General features: G+C 30.9%; 1 protein-coding gene and 1 long non-coding RNA gene across 2 annotated transcripts; both read right to left on the bottom strand.

Moving 5' to 3' along the window:
- Nucleotides 1–1,084: 1,084 nt before the first annotated feature.
- On the bottom strand, nt 1,085–13,294 carry LOC105317453 (uncharacterized). Its single transcript, XM_034461696.2, has 15 exons — nt 13,226–13,294; nt 8,971–9,021; nt 8,629–8,655; nt 8,072–8,228; nt 7,403–7,476; nt 6,910–7,066; nt 5,307–5,380; nt 4,971–5,127; nt 4,810–4,883; nt 3,392–3,545; nt 2,975–3,048; nt 2,550–2,703; nt 2,134–2,210; nt 1,667–1,820; nt 1,085–1,249 (listed from the first exon to the last, which is right to left on the bottom strand). Exons 2-15 carry the CDS (start codon nt 9,014–9,016, stop codon nt 1,189–1,191), a joined length of 1,440 nt encoding a protein of 479 aa, XP_034317587.2. The 5' UTR covers nt 9,017–9,021; nt 13,226–13,294; the 3' UTR covers nt 1,085–1,188.
- Nucleotides 13,295–17,964: 4,670 nt separating this feature from the next.
- On the bottom strand, nt 17,965–21,276 carry LOC105317451 (uncharacterized). Its single transcript, XR_010710443.1, has 3 exons — nt 20,961–21,276; nt 19,583–19,747; nt 17,965–18,447 (listed from the first exon to the last, which is right to left on the bottom strand). It is a non-coding gene; the product is annotated as an uncharacterized lncRNA (long non-coding RNA).
- Between the last annotated feature and the right edge of the window lie 1,492 nt (nt 21,277–22,768).

The raw sequence follows: 22,768 nt of genomic DNA, 5'->3' as shown, positions 1-22,768 counted from the left end.
CATGTTATGGATTAGTTTTCTTCCGTACAGTTTCATTTCATATTGTATTGTTGCACAAATATACTAATATTGATAGTCGCATTTTCAATTTTGTGAGGCATATATTCTGAAGTTGTTTCAAGTTTTGTTGAAGACATGTTTACTTGCTATTTAAAATTTGTTTTATTTTTAAGGTATGCGAATAAATACTTGCAAGTGATCTTAAAAGTTCAGATTTTGGAATGAAATTAAACACGACTTGCTGGTTAATTCTATATCAAGACGCTTAACGTCACGAATGATAAGGTGCAGCTAGACTTATCGTGAGTGCCCCGTGTGCCCTTCAACCAGGTAACCTTTCGATATCTACTTATTCTATATAACTACGATGTACAAGAACACGTTTAACAGAACTCCTTTATGTCTTGGTTTGTTAAAATTTTAAGATCACTATTTCTTAAATCTTGCATTATTTCTTAATTTTTCTTCCTTTTCTTTATTTCTTTTTAACTGTTTAATTCCTTGTCTTTCCTGAAAATACTTGACAGCGTGAGGTTAATAAATATAAAACGATTATCAAAAGCTTTTGCATATGTATGCAATGATATAAACTATTATTATTATTATTATATATCCATTAATATCCCCTTCTTGATATTGTCAATTTTACAGAGTGATCCGATTTTCCGGATCAACACACTGTGGTTTTCTGATTCTGTATCACCACTCTCCGAAACTGATGACGTAGCACGCATTGAATAACGTCTGTATTTTAGCGCGTTTTAAGAGAGTTCATTTCAAAATAGCACTGTTATATAATCAAACGTCATACAGTTGATTTCAAAAAGAAGGTATTGTAATTCAAACTTTTGAATAGATAAAAGTTTATAATAATTTCATCATTATAACAGTAACTTGACTAAATAGCCGGATCACGTCGAGTTGCCAGGTGCGGATTATCAGATCAAAAGGGACGATAAGTGTTGAGTTTGATCTGATGATCCGCGCCTAGCAACTCGACGTGGTCCGACCCTTTGGATCAAGTTACTGTTATAATAATATAAAATTTATTGTTTATGCTAAAAAGAACAACAACAGGACAAAGTTTAAGGTCCTATAATTTATATTATATTATTATAACATAATATTTTTTTTTTATTTTATTTCAAGAATAAACTTCCTTTGTGTAAAAAAAAATATATATTATTTCTATTGAGCCGGGTTACCCATAGGAGAAGTGAGATGAACCTTCTGCACTAAAGACTGGAAGCTATAAATAAAAAAAAAATTGTCAATCCAAGGACACTACGCATCAATTTACTACTACAATTTTCAATATTTTTTTATGAATATATGGAAAAATAATGACAATTCAATTAAATATCAATCCCAAAATGTCTTAATATTTGTTCAATTTGTTTGTAAATTTAATCATGATATGTAGTAGAAATATGTTAAGCCCGCCACTAGACCCATTCACGGTACCTGTTGTACTGTTCTTTTGCAAGGCAAAATGACTTAGTTTAATGATAAATGACGTAACCTTGATTATTTAATTTACGTAGTTTAATTTTCTGTTCACTAAAACTTCGCTTAAGTATATCAATTTGCCATGTAAGAAAGCAGCATCGAAGTTATAGTGAACTGGTCTATTACAACTAGAGGAGAGAAAAAAACTTTATCTTACGAGTGACAGACAAGAGGGCAGAGGAAGTGAATGACGTTGTCGGCATGTACAATATTGGTGCACTGGGACTCGCAGGCGGCCTCGGTGGGATCGGACCCAAGGGTGCTGACCAGGCTGTTAACAATTACACTGACCTCGGGGTTGTTGAGGAGAGCTACGCGATAGAAGTACGTTATCAGATGTAATGAAATAAATTGCTATCAAATTGTACACACCAGATAGGTAGTGGTGAAGTCATTTTTAAATAGTTTGCCAGTGGTTTGAAATATTTTACGAAATATATTGATATATTTGCATCTTCTGTTTAAGAATTTAACGTTTTAACGGATATGGTCCCAAACAAAAATGTAAGAGGACAACATTTAAAATGACAAATATCTTAATAAAAACATGAACTTTTGTTAAGTATCCAATAAAAATGCTCCATTAGAATTCGATAGTATAGAACCGACAAAATATAAACTCACAGTCAATCAAAAATCTTTTGTGAACGGGATTGGACACAGATGGTGTGAGATGCACATTATGAACCAACTCCTGGAATCTAAAATAATAGTACATGTATATATTATCTATAAAGGGCTTAATAAATTACCTATAAAAACATGGTTTTACTGTCGCTGCATTGTTTAACAGCATAATCACATGATGTATATATACGTGTAAATGTAATTGTAGCATCGCTGGTCTTTGCGATACAGATGAATTAAAAGTCATAACACTACCATATCTTCTTTTCATGAAACCAAAGTTTTAGTGGGTTTGATTATCATTGTTACATAATTAAAAGTTTATATAGAACTGAACTCTTTCGGTATTTTATAGGTTCAATTAAGAAATCATATTGGCAAATATAAATATTTGGGTATAAAATATATCCTACGAGTGGCAGACAAATGGACAAAGGTGGTGGAGGACATTGTCGGCGTGGATCATGGTTACACACTGAGACTCACAAGCCTGCTCGGTGGGGTCAGAGCCCAGGGTGGCCACAAGCCCACTGACCAAAATACTGATCTCTGGGTTACTCATAAGAGCTAACAAATAAAAGGAAAATTTAAATACCATTTTTGATCTATGTAAATGGTAAAAGCTAATCATTTTTCTTATGTTTTGAATCATGTCTATATTATCTAAAGCAACTGTTATTCAATTTAAAAATAAGAAAATAAAAAGGAATTCTTTGTTTATATTAAAAAAAATGCATTTATCTAATTTTTTTTCAAATAAGTATCAATTTTTTTAGAAAAATGTGTTTTCCCGAAATAGTTTTTGAAATTTTTACGTAAAGATAAAAAATAAACTTACTGTCAACGAGGAATCTCTTTGATGGGTTTGATGGAGAGCTTGTCAGATGAACTTTTGAAACCAATTGCTGGAAGCTGGTGTAGAGAAGTATAAATGATGTTTTCCCAAAATGCAAAAAATTAACTGTTAACATGAGCAAATTAATGCAGCCAAGTTTGTTACACAGAATATTCTGATCAATTTCTGAATCACGTGAAATTTTTCAAGAAAAAATATAAAAAATTGTTTTACTTATTGCTTTAATTCATATGAGAATGATTCATACAAATTGCACAGAAAGATAGATTTTCTCTCTCACCTTTAAATGGATTTAGTAGGTGTAAGAACTCATATTTTAGGTGAGTATTAATGAACAGATCTTTTAAGATAGTTTTAAAGTTGATTCTATGATCTTTTAATTTAAAAACAAAAACTTACGAATGGCACACAAATGGGCACAAATGATGTATAACGCTATCGGCATGCATCAGGACGACGCATTCTTTCTCACAGGTCTGCTCTGTTGGGTCAGATCCAAGGACAGAAACCAAGCTGGTCACCAAAACATTTACCTCTGGGTTTGCCAACAAGGCTGAAAAATAAAACGTTCTTTTTACACCCTAAAGTGCTGTAAAATGTATTGTATAATGTACGATGTATGACTTTTCAACAAGCCTGGTGAGATTCAAATTAGCGTATTGTTCAAGGAAAGTGTTTTCAGAAAAACATGTACATAAACAGTACCTCACAGTGTGCAATTTGTACACAGTCAAACAAACCATATTATGAAATTAAAGAATTAGTTACATCAAATTTGACCATCCTGTTTTCACATCAAGGACAGGACAAAGTCACTATTTTTTTCTCCTCAACTTAAAGATAGATGAATTTTTCTGTAGTTACATGTATATAGGTATCTGTTATTAGATGTAAAGTTGCTGCTCTTTAATGAAATGATTAGATAATACAATGTCTATCAGTTCATATTACTAAATCAAAACATTTTAACTAAACTTAATATAACAAATTCCGAATTACATCCAATTTTCTTTAAATTTGAAGTAATTTTTATTATTTCTTCTATGTTTTCATTTGAAATTTCTGATTTTTACCTATTATTCAGATTTCATACAAATATATAAAACTGATAAAGATTTAATACGATTGAAAAATTGTTTTAAAAAACACACTTTGAAACCCAAGTTTTTTATCATTAGTTCACATTGGTTGATAAAAACTGTTAGATAAAAATCTACAATAATTTTGTAATTCGAAAACATGTGATGAATTATTTCGCCAACGTATGTAAAATATAGGCCACCTTAGATTCTATTCTTTGATTACTATTTCTATGCTAAGTTATTTATTAGTCAGAAAAAAAAGAAAAATGTGATCCTTTAGATTAAGCTCATGATGATTAAATGAACAGTCAGTTAAAAGTACTTTGTATATATTGACAGGTCAAAACACCAAACGTCCTTGATTTACTTTTATAGAATATTTACGGAAGGTATTTAAAAGGGATTTGTAGTCATTCCTATTTTATATGCTATTTAATTTTTTTAAGAAGAAAGGTTTTATATAAAAATATAGGGTAAGGGATTAAATTTAAAAAAAAATGTTTTTATTTTTCTTTACAAAATGCTAGCGGATGGTCATAAATGTCACGTCAAAATTTAAGGCAGATCTGATGGTAAATTGTTTAACCACCCAACCTCTTTCAGGATAATTATGTACTTGTTTTAGAATAAATTGTTTTTCGACAAATAAATTCTGAATGTAATAAAGCGTCAAATGTAAGACTTTTACAACATTTTTGAGAGAGAGGCTGAATGATATATGAAATGAATACGTACTATCAACCAAAAATCGCTTTTTCTGGACAGGGGCAGCGGTTGCGTGATGAAAATTTCCAATTATAGCCTGGGCACTGAAACATTGAAACATGAACCAAATATAGGTCGGTTAAGATTACTTTTGTTTTTATAAATTGGATATTTTCAACCTTTTCTCTTACGAGTGACAGAGGAATGGGCACATGTGCTGGAATACAGAAGTAGAGTCGGTGATCAAAATGTGGCACTCCTTCTCGCAGGCAACCTCTGATGAATCGGAACTCAGAGTGGCAACAAGCTGGTCAATGATGTTGGATGTCTCCTGTGTGTTGAGGAAGTCTAGAAATGGAAACCAAACGTCAACAAACAAACTAAATGCTACTATACCTGTAACATCTCGGCGATCTTTTTCGGGAAATAAAAAAAGGCGTTTTCGTCTAAGGAATACAAGTAAAATCTATGTAAACAAAAAAGTTTAAAGTATGTTTATACCCTTGTCTTAAGAAAACATAACTTACTTCCAAGAACAAGACGTTTTGCTGGTGAGGCGGGAGCCGAAGAATGGTGGAGGTTTCCGACGATAGCCTGGGCTCTGTGGGTAATAAAGGGTTATTTTTAAGGACTCTGTGTGCAATAAAGGGTTATTTGTAAAGGGTTCAGTGGGCAATAAAGAGTTAATTGTAAGGGGCTCTGTAGGTAATAAAGGGTTATTTGTAAGGGGCTCTGTGTATAATAAAGAGTTATTTGTAAAGGGTTTTGTGGGTAATAAAGAGTTATTTGTAAAGGGTTCTGTAGGTAATAAAGGGTTATTTGTAAGGGGCTCTGTGTATAATAAAATGTTATTTGTAAGTGGCTCTGTGGGTAATAAATGGTTATTTGTAAAGGGTTCCGTTTATAATAAAGAGTTATATGTAAGGGGCTCTGCGGGTAATAAAGAGTTATTTGTAAGGGGCTCCGTGGTTAATAAAGGGTCATTTGCAAGGGGCTCTGTGTGTAATAAATGGTTATTTGTAAGGGGATCTGTATGCAATTAAAAGGTTATATGTAAGAGGATCTGTATGTAATGAAAGGGTTATTTGTAACGGTTAGTATATAAGAGGCTTTGTGTGTTTAAGAGGATCATTTGTAAGCTTACCTTAGTGCTTTATGAGCTCGTTGTGTTATAAAGAATCATATGTAATTGTATTGGTCTAGGAGGATTTGTGTTTTATAAAGGATCACTTGTAAGGTAAGTGCTCAAGGAGGCTCAGTGTTTATTAAAGGATCATCTGTCAGCTTAGTGCTGTAGGGGGCTTTGTGTGTTTTTAAGGATCACTTGTAATCTTAGTGCTCCAGGGGGCTTTGTGTGTTATAAAGGATCATCTGTAAGTTAAGTGCTCTAGGAGGCTTTGTATGTTATAAAGCATTATCTGCCAGCTTAGTGCTATAGGGGGCCTTTGTGTGTTATAAAGGATCATCTGTAAGCTAAGTGATCTAGGAGGCTTTGTGTGTTATAAAGTATCATCTGCCAGAGAAGTGCTCTAGGGGGCCTTTGTGTGTTTAGTGGATCATCTGTAAGCTAAGTGCTCTAGGAAGCTTTTATAAATAATCACTTGTAAGCTTAGTGTTCTAGGATGTTTTGTGTGTATAACGAATCATTTGTAAGCTTTATTGCTGAAAGAGGATTGATGGTCAGAGAATTATCTAATAAAGCCATCCTAAATTTTAAGATATGACTTTATTAACAAGGATTGTTTATCTTTTTTAAAAATGTGTAATGTTCTAGATAAATGTACAATTTTTCTGAAACCTTTATTAAAAACTTATCTTTTATAGATAATAAACATATGATAATAGAATATAATCATGACCACTATTCCTATTCAAAACTTGTATTTTTCTATTTTGGAAATTGTATGCACAGCACACATGTAATTTAACCCTAGTCCGTTTTAAATTAAATGGTAAGGTCAAATCAACAATAATATCATATTAATTTTGGTATTTAGGATTAACAAAAAAGTAGTATAAGAAAAAATGCAATCGAGCACGTTCTTTTTAACAATATCCTTATTAAGGAAATTGCCACTATATTCATATTTTGTTTTCTCTTTATAATGGAAGTGAATAAAATAAACTCACGAGTGACAGAGGAATGGACACATGTGCTGGAATACAGAAGTAGAATCGGTGATCAAAATGTGGCACTCTTTCTCGCAGGCAACCTCTGTTGAATCGGAACTCAGTGTAGTCACAAGTTGATCAATGATTTTAGAAGTTTCCTGTGTGTTCAGGAAGCCTAGTGATATAAAAATAAACATTTAAATATAACAAAACTTTATATTTTAACAAAAAAATTAGACGTACGCCCCTGGTCATATCATTCTTTTATATTTTGCTAGTAAAATTTGTCCATGCCTTAAAACATCATTATGTTTTTTTATAGTTCGCCTTTTGAGATTCTTACCCGCTTAGTAAATAACACTATTACATGAAACTGAAAAAATGCTTTTTTGCCTAATATAAAACATTTTATTTAAAAGACATTGATACAGAACTTTTCTAATTGATTAGAAAATAAATAAAATGTTATGCGATAGCAATTCGTACAATTCTTTGGCCAAAAAAAACTTACTGTCGAGCAACATACGCTTGCCGGCGGTGGGATCAGTGTTAGGACTATGGAGGTTACCAAGGGCCTGCATAGCTCTGATGAAGAAAATGCTTACATTAGTGTACATAGAAATCAAAACAAAATGTGCTGATCACTAAGAGCAAATTTTAAAGAAAACAGGAATCTAAAATAACGCTTTCAAAATTTTCAAAGTATTACATTAATAGGGGTGGATAATCGTGGCTGATTCATGTATAGATACTTTTAAAAAGAACAAGTTGGTATATAAATATAGTAAATATCAAAATTTGAAAGCTAAATTTTATACCACATTGTTTATTAATTAATAATTTAACGATTGAAGGATCATCTTTAAAAACTAAAAATAGATCTGATTACTATTTCGTCGATCATCCAGCCTCCATACACATTGTTTAGAGCAAAAAGGAGCACAGAAAAACATGTTCTGATTTCGCAAAATTGTTTAGTTTCCATGGGAAAATTCTTTATAATTTTTCTAACGTATCACAAAAATTTGTAAAAAAAAAAAAAAAAAAAAAACTTCGCCTGGGGATATGGATAGAAAAGATTAAGCAAACTAAATCCACACAGTTTTTTCAAAAGTTTGCTTTGAAGGAGTTATACTATACATTGTGATACTGTTCTAAAATCTGACTTTAAAAAACATACGAATGACACATGAAGGGGCACAGATGTTGGAAGACGGAGTCCTGGTTTGTAATCAACACGTGACATTCCTGCTCACATTTAGCCTCGTTATCATTAGTTGCCAAGGTTTCCACAAGCTGGTCAATCAAGTGTGTAGCCTCTTGACTGTTCAGAAATGCTAAGCGTATGGAAAGCAAAGTAAGAATAGAACTCTCAAATGCATAGTTAAAGATGTAAAAAGTATTTGAGTAAATTCACATATGCTACTACCTTTATCATATCAGAAATGCTAAATATAAAGAACTAAGTAAACATTCTATTGTCAAATATATGTTATCAGACAAAAAATAAAAAAAAAGTATTTTAAATATAGCATAGTAACACTTTAAACTTTTTTACAATAGGATTTTATATTCAAAGATGCAGTTAACGAAAACTGAGTAATATTAGAAAAGTAACGATTACCAATATAAATATTTTCATTGATTGTACTTTTGATGCTTTCTTCACTTTGCAAAAAATGTAATTTTTTTATATCTATAACTAATACTATGTTTGGGTAAGAAAAATCTACTTACTGTCAAAGAGAACTCTTTTGCTGGGAACTAAAAAAAAACATTTCCAAAAACTCAATTGCTTGACATTGCATTTGAACGTATAAGAAATTCATATATATATATATATATAATTTTTTTTTAAAATAGGATGTGTAAGTGGATTTTTTAAACTTAAGATTCGATGAATTTCTGACGGAGAAAACAATCTTAATTTAGTATTGTCACATGATGTGAATAATCAAGGTGAAAGGATTTTTAAAAATTGTGTGCATGTTATGTTTGAACTGCTCGTGTTATAGTAAGGAAATGACTATCCTTTAAAACAGGGTAAATACACATTCGAAAGTAACTAAGTAAACATACCAGCAGCGAGAACAGCTGGGATGAGAAGAACACACAGAAACTTCATGGCTCCTGAAGACAAAAAAAATATTGTAGTCAAATAAGTTATTCAATATAAGAAAATATATGGTGTACGGTGTGATCATTAGGGCTAGCAAGCGCAGCATATTGTTAAATTTGAATTAACTACGTTTTATCATGAAAAATGAATAAAGAAATAAGCAACGTAAGTGAAATTGAATACAAGAGAAAATAAAATATACAATGTATCTTAAATTTTAGTGAATACAATTTTACAATGTTTACACTAATAGTAGTATATAAGCAATAGCAATATTTTGTCATTGGTTCATCGGAAGAACTAGTTTAATATCGGATTTGATATCAGTGAGTAACAGAGATTTTAATATAAAGGGTTTTTCTCTTTTGAAATCAAAAGTGCAAATCGAATTCTATAGTAACTGCGGTGTCTAGTATGACTCCCCTGAGAATCAAGGGTCAAGAAAAATCAAAATATGCAGAAATTAGCGGAATCACCTCGTAATTCATTACATGAAACTGTAAGCATTAATTCAAATAATTTTTAGTTACAATTGTTTTCTATATCCAACGAAATACCATAATTCGTAAATTCGTTAGCATTTTTAAGGTATTGCAAGGATTTTGGTAATCCTGGCAGATTTCAGTTACTGTGGTTTCAGGAATTTTCGTTTATTACCAATTTTTGTGGAATTTCGTTATTAAGTTGATGCACTAATCTAAATGCTTATTGAGTTAAAATTTCTGCAAACATTTTGTATTGATACGGTCATTGGAAACAAATTTAGGTATCCCCCAAACTGGGATTTTTAATTCATCCACACAAAATTGATACCCACGAATATTAATAAAAACAAAGTATTCAACTTTCAGTCATCTCTGTTAGAGTTTTTCATCCCACTTCAATTAATTGTCATCTGGCACTTTAAAATCTCCACTAAGAATTAAAACTACGAGGAGTATATTGTTTTATTCTCCCTAAAAGCATGACGTTCTTGAACTGCATGAAGTTATACATTTTTTTCTGGTTCTAAAAAGTTAAACTTTGATTCTTGCGGGAACATGAAAACGACAAAAAGATTGCTTGGATTTGCATTGTGGGTCAAAATTTACTGACGCCAAAAAATTCTGACGTTCCAATATGCAAACTATTGTGCGGTAACTCGATTATTTTTTGATTGACATAGTCGCTAAATATGTTGATCTTGTTTGTTTTCATGATAGGGTAGAATTGAAACTATATTCACAGGTACCTGCTGGTCCGATTAAAAGTTGGACTGTTCGTCCGATTAACTAAAGGCAAAAAAATCTGTAAGATCAATGTGCAGTTGGTTTGAATTTTCTTTTCGGTATAGCTCGCTTCGTGCCGGGGCTTCCCGCCAGCGAGCAACGCACGCATTTTTTTTAAAAATGAATGTCTTGCATTTCTTTAGACGGTAAAGAAAACATGTGTATAGTTATTTCAACAACTACTGGCATTGCTTAAAGAAGAAATTTGTTTTTTGTTTGGGGAAATATTTTTCATTTCAATATCAACATGGATCCTTGGTTAAAAAAATTAAATTTGAAAATCATTAGAGTGAATAAAATATTTTTTTCTAGTATGTAACTGTTTATTTTTTTAATCGCAAATGCACAGATGGGTACTTGTTATATAGTTTTTCACATGATGAACGTTATCATTCTGCATGATCTCATTATCAATCGTTATAAAATCATGGGAGTGTCAATCTCACACAAGACACAGCTCTAATGTCGTGACTTATTATTTGATTATTTATCTAGTGAGAAGTTTAGCAGATGGAAATACCTGTGTGAATGATAGTTATTCTTGTATAATATCCCTGTGTTTCTGAATTAGGCGTGACATAGTTACCTACATGGCTTATCATTGTTTACTTCATGTTCCTTATTCATTTTACATATACTAGATTACATGTACCTTTAGATGAGGTTTACAGTTTTAAGAAATATACAAAAAAGTTTGAAAAAAATGCATGTTCCTCATTTGTGTTTGTTGAATTTTTGTTGGGTTTTTATTTGTTGTTTTTTTTTTTTTTTTGGGGGGGGGGGGGTTAGCCCAAACGTTCTTCACTACAGGAAATACTGTTAGAAACCGGTTAAGAAATTAGACAATTCATGTTTAAGCAGGTGCAGAGCAGAAATCATTTTCTTTTAAAACAATCCGTTTTTTTATTCCTTTTAAGATTTGATTGGGGGGAGGGGGTGTTAAATATACAAAAGTCAAGGAATAGATCAATAAACAGCCAAAATATTTAAAGAAAAAAACATTTTTTTCGAAACTATGAGATACTAAAATGTCTTCAAACTGGAAAATTTTCACTAGCAACAAAAATGGGTTTTTTAACACTTAAATAGAGGTATCGAACATATAGATCCGCAAAACGATATGAATTTGTATGTTGATTTCCTTTCTTTTAAAACCTACTCTACAAGCCATTGAAAAAATACTTCCTAAATGACTAATCTTTCAATATAATACATTAACCAGATTTATAACATGTATATTGACTGGAAATGTATTACATTTAGCTGTGTATTCTATCAAACGTTTTTGCAGTATGTCTCTTTCGCTCAATCAAGTACATCGCTAAAGGCGTGCAGACATGTATATGAATAGAATATTCAAGAATACGCTGATTAAAGTTCACGCAAACTTTGATTAACTATTTTCCTTCATGCAATATCGTGTACTAAAACTATGATACGTTTACAGTAAATCAAATAGAAAATGTGCAACATAATCATTGTGCTTAGTCATCATTATAAAAAATATTTACATATTACGTCATATTCAATGAAAAACGATGCCTTTGACTTCATATTTGGCACTGGCAGGTTTAAAAAACCAAGTATCATTCTATACTTCTTGTTACACCATGATTAATCACTAACTGTCTACGGTTTTTCCGTTTATCTTGAAACCTGCATGGTACCTGCTCCTACTTTTAATTTCTTTAAAGGTCTTGTTTAATCGGTTTTGTTCTGTATTATTTGATTGGACTTTTGATTTAGAACACTGTTCCTTGTCATCAAATGTCATTTCTGCATATGCTTTTGTTTGTTCATGAATTTTACACATCATTGTGTATAACGATATTCGACAAACAGAAAAGAATTGTTTTCCAATAAACATTAAATTGAAGTATAAAGAAATTCTGTGATTTCAAATTCATATTATGGCGAGTTTAAGATTCCGTTAACATACTTAAAATGCTCATTTCTATCTTAATTCTTATTTGAAATGCGCTCTTTAAAACATTCATTTTCGATCCCAAAAATTAATGATACCACATGTAGAAAAACAGTTAAAGTCCCCTTGATTTGATATCTTGAAATCAGGGGGCTTGGCATAGTTAGACAAAATATAATTGGGCAACCTACCAAACATGATTTCTTACGAGTTTTTCCGGGGAAATAATAATGTTTTTCATTTGCTTTCCAGTCCAATGATTTGTTTTTCAAACATTTGCAATCGGAAACGTTAATGCTTTTTTTCTTCAAAAATAGGCATTGAAAACAAAGTGCATTGATTAACTTTGGTCGGAAAAAATATCAACAAACTGTTCTCTTTAAGATTGCATACATTGTATAATCAAGAAAGTAAACGGGAGGACCCGATATGATATGGTACTGTCGTTGTGCTATAATTTAGGCTTATATAGATTGTAAACGAAATTAAAACGATAGTACACGATGCAAAATGATATAAGAAGATGTTTTTCGGAGAGGAATTGAAGTAAACGAAACGTTATAGTTATTATTTTCGTTAGGGTTTTCTTTTTCTTGACATCGACTTTAAGAATATATCCACTGATTTTCTTTTTTGAAATGAGGAGTGTATTTTATATCACTGCTTATTTTTTGTCATTTGATCCAAATCTAAAATCGTATGCAATGTATTTCACACATCAATATTCATTCTGATATTTCTCTTTTCAGTGAATTCATTGTATATTCATAAATAATCTTTTTACAAATGCTACATTTTTTCATGTAATAGACAGGGTAACAATGTTGTAAAATCTGTTTGGTGGTCTACATGTCCTCTTAAAACAGATTCAAATAAACATAAAGTAGCTGTGTGTTCACTTAAAAATCAACATGCACAAAAATCTTTAAACAACTTTTTTAAGTGTTTTTAAAAATTATAAAAAGGTGGGTTTTTTTTACAAATAGGGGCACTGTTATATCCTTAGTGCTTTGACTAACTTACCTTACTAATAAGATCCGACCAGAGAGGTGATGCTCTGTCCGCCGTGAGGCTATATATATACAAGTACCTACCGTGACGATTGTCCAGAAGGGGTCAATGAGAATTTACACACTGCACGAAAATTGATAAGAACTCGAAGACTTATTGGTTTGTTTACGAGGGCTTGCCTTAATATACATAATGTCACTGACAGGTTTCATTCCATACAGTAATATTTGGCCATCTTGAACATGAATAAAAATTGGGTTAAGTTATGCTACATTATATACCAATCACAAACATAAAATTTAAAGTTAATGAATTTGGTGTTGATAAAATGTGATTATTTGTCATGAATAATTCACAAACTTTCAACCTTTTTGAAGTACCGGTATATCATAAATACAATATGATGGCATTCTGTTCATGTATGCTCCATTGTAGAACCCTTATCATATGTAAATATAGATATTTGTGTGATTGGACAATAATCCATTGAAGCAAAATTGAAGAAAATTAATGAATGGGAATTTAGTACAGCCAATGCAATTTTTAATTATTTATATATATGGAAATGGTTGTACTTTTTTCATTAACAGAAAGAGTAACATTTAGCATAAATATATTAATTTATTGTATTAAGGTACAAGATAGTGACCAAGACATGACTTTGCTACAATTAAATGATAGGATTAAATAAATCGATACCCTTACTCATTACATTGTCTTTTTCAATTTGAATTTTTCATTTTTAAGTAAGAACACACAGTTCAAAGGTGCTAGCGAGGTTCATCTAACTGCCGTTTAAAGCAATATACAATGGTATCGCTTTTACTGGAAGAAAGAAATGAAATTGGCAATGTTTGAATTTTTTTTTCTTTTACAAATTATATTTGAATGATCAGTGCGAGACTTTAGGAGATTTCTGATCTTATAGTTTACTGATAACGCTCGTGTTGTATTTGAAAACAATGGCCGCAGCATCTCTTTGACAATAACTGCAGTAAAACATATTGTTATATATGTATTGAACAAAAACAGTATTGTACATAAACAAGTACTACACATATTCCTTCTTTATCGTGCATCAATCCTATCGGATCGTACTTGTGTGTTGTTCTATCGTGCGGTTAACCTATCAAATCGTTTATTTTGAAAAAAAAAAACGTTGCGGGTGTTCTGCTATTTAGATATGAAACATATTTCTCAAGCTTAAAGGGGCATGCTCAAGATTTTGGTAAAAGATTTCTTTCCCAATTGTAATGTTTGAATGCCATTTGTTGAGTTTTAAGCGAGTTAAAGAGTTTGGAATTCTTTGTTTTGTAAACAAAGCGTGTATTTACATTTTGAATGTTGAAGTAAATATTCCAGTTTAAGACATTGAATTAATGTGTCAAAGGTTAGGAACTGTTTATTTATGCTTAATAAAATGAATAAAAAGATAGACAAATCAGCTAGAAAAAGTTTTTTAAGGGTAAACGAAAATAGGGCACGAGCCTTGTTTACATGACAAAGAATTGTGTGATCTGTATCTTGCTTATAACTCTACGAATGACTATCAAATTTCATTCTATCATTAAAACAGCATTCCTTAAGTATAGTAAATACTAATCAAAGTACTGAAGTACTGACAGGAGTTGATTTTATCGATTATCATTTATTTTAAAATCAACTTATCTTGCATGTAGTCTGTTTCTAGTCTGTATTTGAATTACGCACTTTTTTATCATATGAGTTTTAGACTTCTCCGACAAGAATTTCGAGAAACCCCATATAAATCATGTTGTGTAATATTTAATGATATATTTCAAACTATGTATAAGTAATCGAAGCAATTCTAAAAATCTTATGGATCCAAGCACTATTGATTTCGAACTCTAGTCTCGTTCAACCAGACGCTCGGCTGTCTCCGTTAATCTCCGACAAGCAAGAGAGCCTCTCTGCTTGTCGGATATAAACGGAGACAGCCGAGCGTTTGGTTGAACGAGGCTATAATTAAACTCTGGCGTAGGAATACACAGGACCATTAAAATATCTTAGTTGTTCGTATTATATAAAATCTGACTATTTTCAAAGTGTTTATTGATAAGTTTCCTTGAAAAACAATGCTTCAGCATACATTTCTTTGAATTTTTCTATTATTTTCAAGAACTAAGTCTTGTCAGGGGTGATGATTTGTGCTTAGGTCCAAACACTGTTTCACTTTCGGTTTGCAAGAGTAACTGCATAGAAGAGTTGATTAAAATCAACTCCCAAAAAGAGAAAAATAAAATTTGACCGAAATCGTGACCATGCCCCTTTAATAAAAAAGCAGCACAAATTGCTGATATGCTGTTAATATTTCGCAAGTCATGCCCCACATCCATGATGTAGTTTTAGAAATAACTGAAAATTTGTTCATTTCACTTCGCATATTAGTTATGCAATATCTACAAAGAAAATGAAATTTAAAATTGTTTTCCGGACTTATTGTACTTTCAACAAATAGAATTTAATTTTTGATTAATAAGTATTAATAAATGACTAAAATTTTGTTTGAGGTTTAAAATATTTCAATTTTCCGTACACTTGACGGTAATAGGTGCTAACAGTCTTTTTTATTAAAACCTATGTCTTATTGTCTTGTCAATATATTTCAAATGAAATAGATTTCTGGGTGTGTAACTTTGTTTGATTAATTGAAGAACCTTAGTGACAAGGCAGTGAGTACATTTATATTTCTTCTCTTTATCATACATTACATACTTATTGTAACAAAAATGCTGCAAAGGCTGTAACGGATAATGAAGAAGATAAAAATGAGAGAAAGAAAACATCTTAATATTTATTCTTTTAACTCGCAATTTGTACAATAATTATCCATTTGATATTTATCTTATAAAAACATTCTCATAGAAATTCAAATATACAAGTACATAAAAAAGTAGCTGTTTGTTAAATCTTTCGATGGCACCAATTTTACAGATTCTTGGGTTCAGAAGGTTGATTGATCAATACATTGTCTATCAGATATACCTAGAGTTTTTAGATATGATTGAACTATTATTTAGTAAAAAAAAATTGCCTACATGTTTGCTTTTCAATCGAAAAAGGTTTTATTTTTTATATATTTCTACTTTCTACCTTGAAAGGAAATCAATGCATTCTAAATTGGTCACGCCCTTCGCGCCTCTTAATGTGAAAGCAGACAGGAAAAAGAGAACATATCATTGGCTATAAAGAGCAAACAGAAAACAAAAGCATTATAAAGAAAAGAATTCGTTTTATATTTTAAACGCTTTTGGGATGCATGATTTATGTAGACACAGATGTCTCAATTTACTGTCACTGAAGGATTTTAAGTTTCTAAGACAATCCGATTGACTGTCGACAAGATGGAGTCTTCCTAAAATGTTTTAACGATAGTCAATCCCGTCTCGATACTTGTTGTCAAACTGCACTGTTAAAAGGATGACAAACAAAGGTTTAAATACGTACATATTTATTTTTAATACAATCAGAGGACAAAAAGAATATTGAAGCAATGTCAAAAATGAACAATCGTAGTTTTCGAAGAGTTATGGTGGCAATTCTATTCATTCGATGAAGCCATTCTGTTCTTTGATTTCTTTACTTGATAAACTTTATTGATTTGTTTAAGGAACTATATCATAAAACTTGATCTTGTCAGAATGTAATTCTGAATGAACACTTACTCTTCAAAATGTGAGATGTTTAAATTCAATGCATTTTAGAAAGTTTAGCGTTTAGTCAGGGCCCTAGTTCGTTGCCACTAACGTATTTTAGAAAGAGTTAACTCAGAGCCCAATCCCTTGTATATGCATTAATTTTTTCATTTCAATGTAAAGAACTCATACTATTTTATATATTAGACCTCTGAGAAACAAAATGCAGAAAAATAGTAATTAGCCAATACAACATAAAGTTTTGAATACCAAAAGAAGGAAATGATTGATAACAATTTAAAATAAGACATCAATCACTCGAAACATCCTTCAAAGAAAAAAACAAGTAGATATATATTTTGCAATATATATCTACTTTTTAAATCATCTCGTATGATCATATTTTGCCATTGTTACCAATATATTTCTATTTATAAAAAGAATAACCATAAGACAACAATTGTCACTTTTATAAAAACCCGACTCTTTTATTGACCAAATGTCTTTGTTTTCAATCATCCATATCTAAAATAACATGAATATTCCCAAAGATGTTATGCATTATTTTTTCTTGAAAGAGTAATAATATTACTAAAATAGATGAGGCGACTTTTTTTACAATGTTCAAAGAACTTTAAATAATCTCCAAGTATTGATTTGGTAATACATAATGATGAACTTTTCTTTTCTAATCATGAAACGGCGTAAAAATTAGAGACATACAATGGAAATGCATTGCTTTCAAAGAAATATGAAGAATAAAGGCATTTAAAATATCGTTAGCCATCCATCAGTGCGTTATTTGATTTGTTTCACCTCGCAAAATTGTAAATACGGCATTTTCAAAAATTGAAACCGAAGCCTATTTTTAAGCAGTTTCAGAGTCAATTTAAAATTCGTTGTTTGAACTTTTAGCTACATAAACTTGCCACAATTGTTTATTGATTAATAAAAATATATCTATGTACATGAAGTCAAACACATTTCAAGTTTATAACATGTACATTGTGCAACTAAAGTCTATCATTTTTCTGTATTTTCTGCGTTTAATCAATTCAATTGTAATGATAACTTCAGTATAATTGACGTCTTCGTTGTTATTGGTGGAATTAAAACACCCATTACTTAAATAAACATTATTACATTATGTATAGAAACTTGTTATTAGCGTCAGTTTGTATTCTGTAAGTTCAATTACTCTGTAGGCGTTTTAAATAAAATATTCAAAACATTTGCTCAACACAGAAAACGGTGTTCATGAACATTGGTACTCAATTGCAACTGTTTTCTTTTGAGGTTTGCCTATTTGACATTTTTTCGGATAATACCTACATAGAATGGTCCGCGTATTGTGCAATCCCGGTTGAGAGGTCCAATCATATTCAGCTATGTGGGTGGAGCTACTCGGACGGATGTTGACCCTGTTATTTTCGGAACCGAGTGCCTCGTCTTTGAAGAAATTTGTGTATATTAAACTGGATCGATCTCCAAATAACGAAACCCAAGCTCCATTAGAAAATACTCCATCGATAATCAGTTTATTGCTTCCTTGGCCTTCCGTATTGTTCACAAATGAATCTAAAGAAAACAAAATCTGAGTGTTTTAATTAAGGGAAGAATATATAAAAATTTGATGAGTAATAAAATGTCAAAATATTTTTGTGAAAAATGTATATTCGTTATAAATGTTTTATTCATATGGTTAAATATGTCAATACCTGCAAACTGATAATAACACTCAGTTAAAAATGTTGGTTCTTTTTGCAATTGCAGTGTCCGATTAAGTTACATAAAGAATTGAATACCACAATTTTAATGAGAGTAGCCCAAAGTTGTTAATTACATTGTAGTTATGTGTAACATTTAATCATGTTAAATGTTCAATGCATTAGGACATATGTGTTGACATTTCGGTATGTTAAACACGTATAAATAATTCAAAGTAAGTTTAAATTACAAAGAACATTATATTATTTTACCTTTTTCGCGGATCACAAAGTTTGCAAAAAATGGGGAAAATCTGTATCATGTTTAGCCTGGCTATAGGCAGGCAAATCGCAAAATGTTACTTTAAATACCACAAGTAAACAAAAAACCAAACAGCGTCAAGGTAAAGCTTCCGCTATACCAAATAGTTACACAAAGAGCCACGTTTTGTCAAAAGTGTTGGCATTTTGTTTCTTTTTTTTAAATTTCGAATGAATTGTCTATCTTTTTTAGTTTTCTTATTAATAACGTATTTTTAAAACATTACTATGCATTTTGGACACATACAATGCGCATGAATTTCCATGAACTACTTTGCTGCGCGATGAAGAAATGGGGATTGAATATATAATGCTTGTTACAAAATTCAAGGCAGCAACTGTTGAACTTTTTAACTTCTACTAGACAGACATATTTTTTGTTTATAGCCGCTTACAAAATGTGGTCGCTCTCTGATGCTTTGCCGACATTAAAAGCATGAGAGAGAGAGGGAGAGAGAGAGAGAGAGATTTTCAGTATTTACTACACAATTTGCATAAAGACACACCAAAAGAGCCCGGCTTTCAGTACTTCAGTACTTTGATTAATATACGTCAGTCATTTTTTGCAATTAAAAAAGTTTCGTATAGAAGATGACACACGATATAATTTCATTGTATTCAATTTTTGCGGTTTGAAAAGAGATAACCGCAAAAATAACCGGATATGCAGTATTCTTTCTACTTACATGCTAATCCACTAACAAAGACACTCTCTTCCCGTGAATCCACTTTAATGAGTTCCTCACTATTGCCTCGGCATACATCTGTCCCTTGTATAGCGGTTAATTGACCGACATAATGTAAACAATAACCATATTGTCTGGCATATAGGTGTCCTTTCTTGCATGAACCTGAATCATTTTAACCATAATTAGATTTATGTTGATAATTTTTTTTAAGTGCATGCTCGTAAAGATAACAACTAACTTTTACTTTACAGGTACATGTTGATGCATTAATTGTTGTGGAAAGGTATTAAAACATCGGGGTTCTGATTACAAAGATAAAAAAAATGAATTGTAAAAATAGTTATATTTAAGAATTGAATTGATATTATAAGGTGATCTAATAAGATCGAGACGTGTTAAAATCCAATAAAGTCCAAATGCCTTTATGATAAACTTGATCACGCCTGACAATATTAGATCACTACTTAATATTAATTTAAAGAATATTCCAAATACTATGTATAATTATGATCTGTAGTTGATCAATTACGTATTGAATTATTGACATTTTTACATTAGTTTAATATATATCGTATTATTTTACAAAATTCAATAATTCGTCAATCAGTTAGTTGTTTCATTGATGACATGTACTGGACAATACGTTGCAAATTCAATTCGTATTGTTATCACAGAAAAAGACACAAAAAAGTGTTAATATATCTAAACCATACGAAGAACTTCATGTACGGATTGGCTATAGATGTCTATGTTATTATTTCTTTACCGTAAGATTGTTTCGTTCACATATTGTATAACGTAAAGTATGCCAAACATAATTGATTAATTTTACTGAAGTGCATTAATTTTGAATACGATATTTTTTACGTGAATGCAATTAATTGACTCTGCACATAACCATTTTTTGACTTTCAATGTTTGATACTGGATTCATTGAGATGAATAGATTTCAGGTAAAACATTTTTAGACAATGATATACTTTTTCTATTTCACTTAGAAGGATTTTAGCTTGGAACATTTGTTTACAATGTGTTCACTGGACATTTTAATGATGAAAGTTATGACAACAACAAAAGTTTTAAAAGCTGCTATTTACAAAACTTACATATTTATTATATCAACAATTCTCAGTACAGAAAGAAAATATTTTTTAAAAAAAAGAAACAATACAAAAGGCGTTTTGTTCATTAAAACATTCATGTTAAATATATTTGTCTAAAATAAACTAATTTTAAGATAACTTTAGAATCAATTTGTAATTCTAATATGTTTTTAGATGACATTTTCGTTTTATGTCTTTTAAATGTTCCAAAAGCTTTAAATAAATAACAATAATTTTGTGAACAGAAATGTCACAAATCGCCTGCAACTAACCACTAGAATAGTAGGTTTTCCAACCGGTAGATGGCGTTCCTGTTGAAGGTAGCAAGAAGTATGTCCAGTACAGCCGACAGAGTTCAAGGTCGTCCTGAATTTGGAACGAGACACAATTGTCCATCATCAAACATTTCAGTGAGCATTCTGAAACAGTACTGCCATTTAGCTGAACCAAAAGACCGTGGTTGAACAGTAAGTTATTTAGATTTGTCTCTAAACGGAACAACGACCAGACTGAGATACTTTTTCTAATGAAAATTGAGCAGAAAATAATGGCCGAAAAGATGACATCACTTGGCTTCATAAACTTCATGCTTCCATTTAAACATGTCCTACAATATAAGTTTGAACTGGCTTTGTCTTCTTATAGTTTAAGGAATTTCACCCGATAAAATATTAATTATTAACACTGTAAATCGATAAATGTGTTAACTTAAAACAACCAGTTGGTAATAAACAATGTTCCTTAGGGGTTGTACCTATAATGATTCCATTAAAGAAAGACATGAGAGTAACCTGATATATTAAAGAAAACCTTGTTAAAGAAGCACTGTACCAAGTCAAAAGTTAATCAGTTAACTGCAGTGTTACTGTAACAAATAAAGCTGTGAGAGTTTTTTTTATCTTGGTTATGCACACCAAACAATGGTTATATGCATAAGAGTGTTTATTCTGACTTAACGAACAAGTCCTAGCTTACTAAAACAATTTTTATGACTTACCTTGTTATCCCTTTTACTCCTTTAATGATTATTAACATCTGACCTCATACAAGGAGTTACATTTATCAATAAGGCCAGAATGAATCAATTTTGCATTTTGATATATCTATATACTGTGGTTTCATCAATATTCGTTGAATACCATTTTTCGTGGATTTCGTTGTTAAGTTGATCCACAAAATTTAATGTCCATTGAAGTGTAATTTCTATTAACAATTTCTATTGATATGGTCATTGGCCACGAATTTAATCCTTGAAACTGTGATTTTCACTTTATCCACGAAAATTGATACCCTTTAAAATTAATGAAACCACAGTAGATATTTTAGAAAGTAAACCAGGAATGTGATAAACAAATCTGTGGTGTCTGGAATCTGGTTTAGTCAAACTTTATGCATTGCACATTTGGCTTAAGTGAGACTCAACACCCCTGTGCATTGTTCATCTTGTTGGAAATAGCTTAGAAATGGGATGGTCAAGATTTTGATCAAACTCTATTTTTATGTTTTTATTATTTATAATGCTTTAGAAATGCATTTCTAATAATCAAATAAAATTTGAGAGTCATTTGTAGAGTTATAAGCAAGACACAGAGCTTACAATTCGTTGTCATGTTAACAAGGCTCGTGCCCTGTTTTTGTTTACAAAGGTTCAATATACCAGTAAAAAAATCTTTCCCAGCCTATTTGTCTATCTGTTTATTTATTTAAAGAATATATAAACAGTTCCTAATGTTTAACACATTCGTTTTAGGTTTAAAATTGATTTTTTCACTTCAACATTCAAAATGTAAACAAACGCTTTGTTTACATAGCGAAGAATGTCAAGCTATGTAACTCGTTTATAACTCAACTAATGACACTCAAATGTCGGTTGCCTATTAAAAATGCCTTTCTGAAGCATTGTAAAAATTAAAATCTGAAAAATAATTTTTGACCAATATCGTGAGCATATCCCTTTAAAGAAAGGCTTTACGAAAAATGACTGACAGACTAATTAATAGTTAGGTGAGTTAAATACAATTTCAATTAAACTTTCTAACATAAAATGAAGGAAACGTTTCCTAAAAGAATAAACTTGTTT

The sequence above is a fragment of the Magallana gigas genome, chromosome 10, assembly GCF_963853765.1.
Source record: "Magallana gigas chromosome 10, xbMagGiga1.1, whole genome shotgun sequence".
NCBI classification, from domain to species: domain Eukaryota; kingdom Metazoa; phylum Mollusca; class Bivalvia; order Ostreida; family Ostreidae; genus Magallana; species Magallana gigas.
The sequence above is the reverse complement of the archived record's forward strand: the minus strand, read 5'-3'. Positions and strand labels throughout refer to the sequence as shown.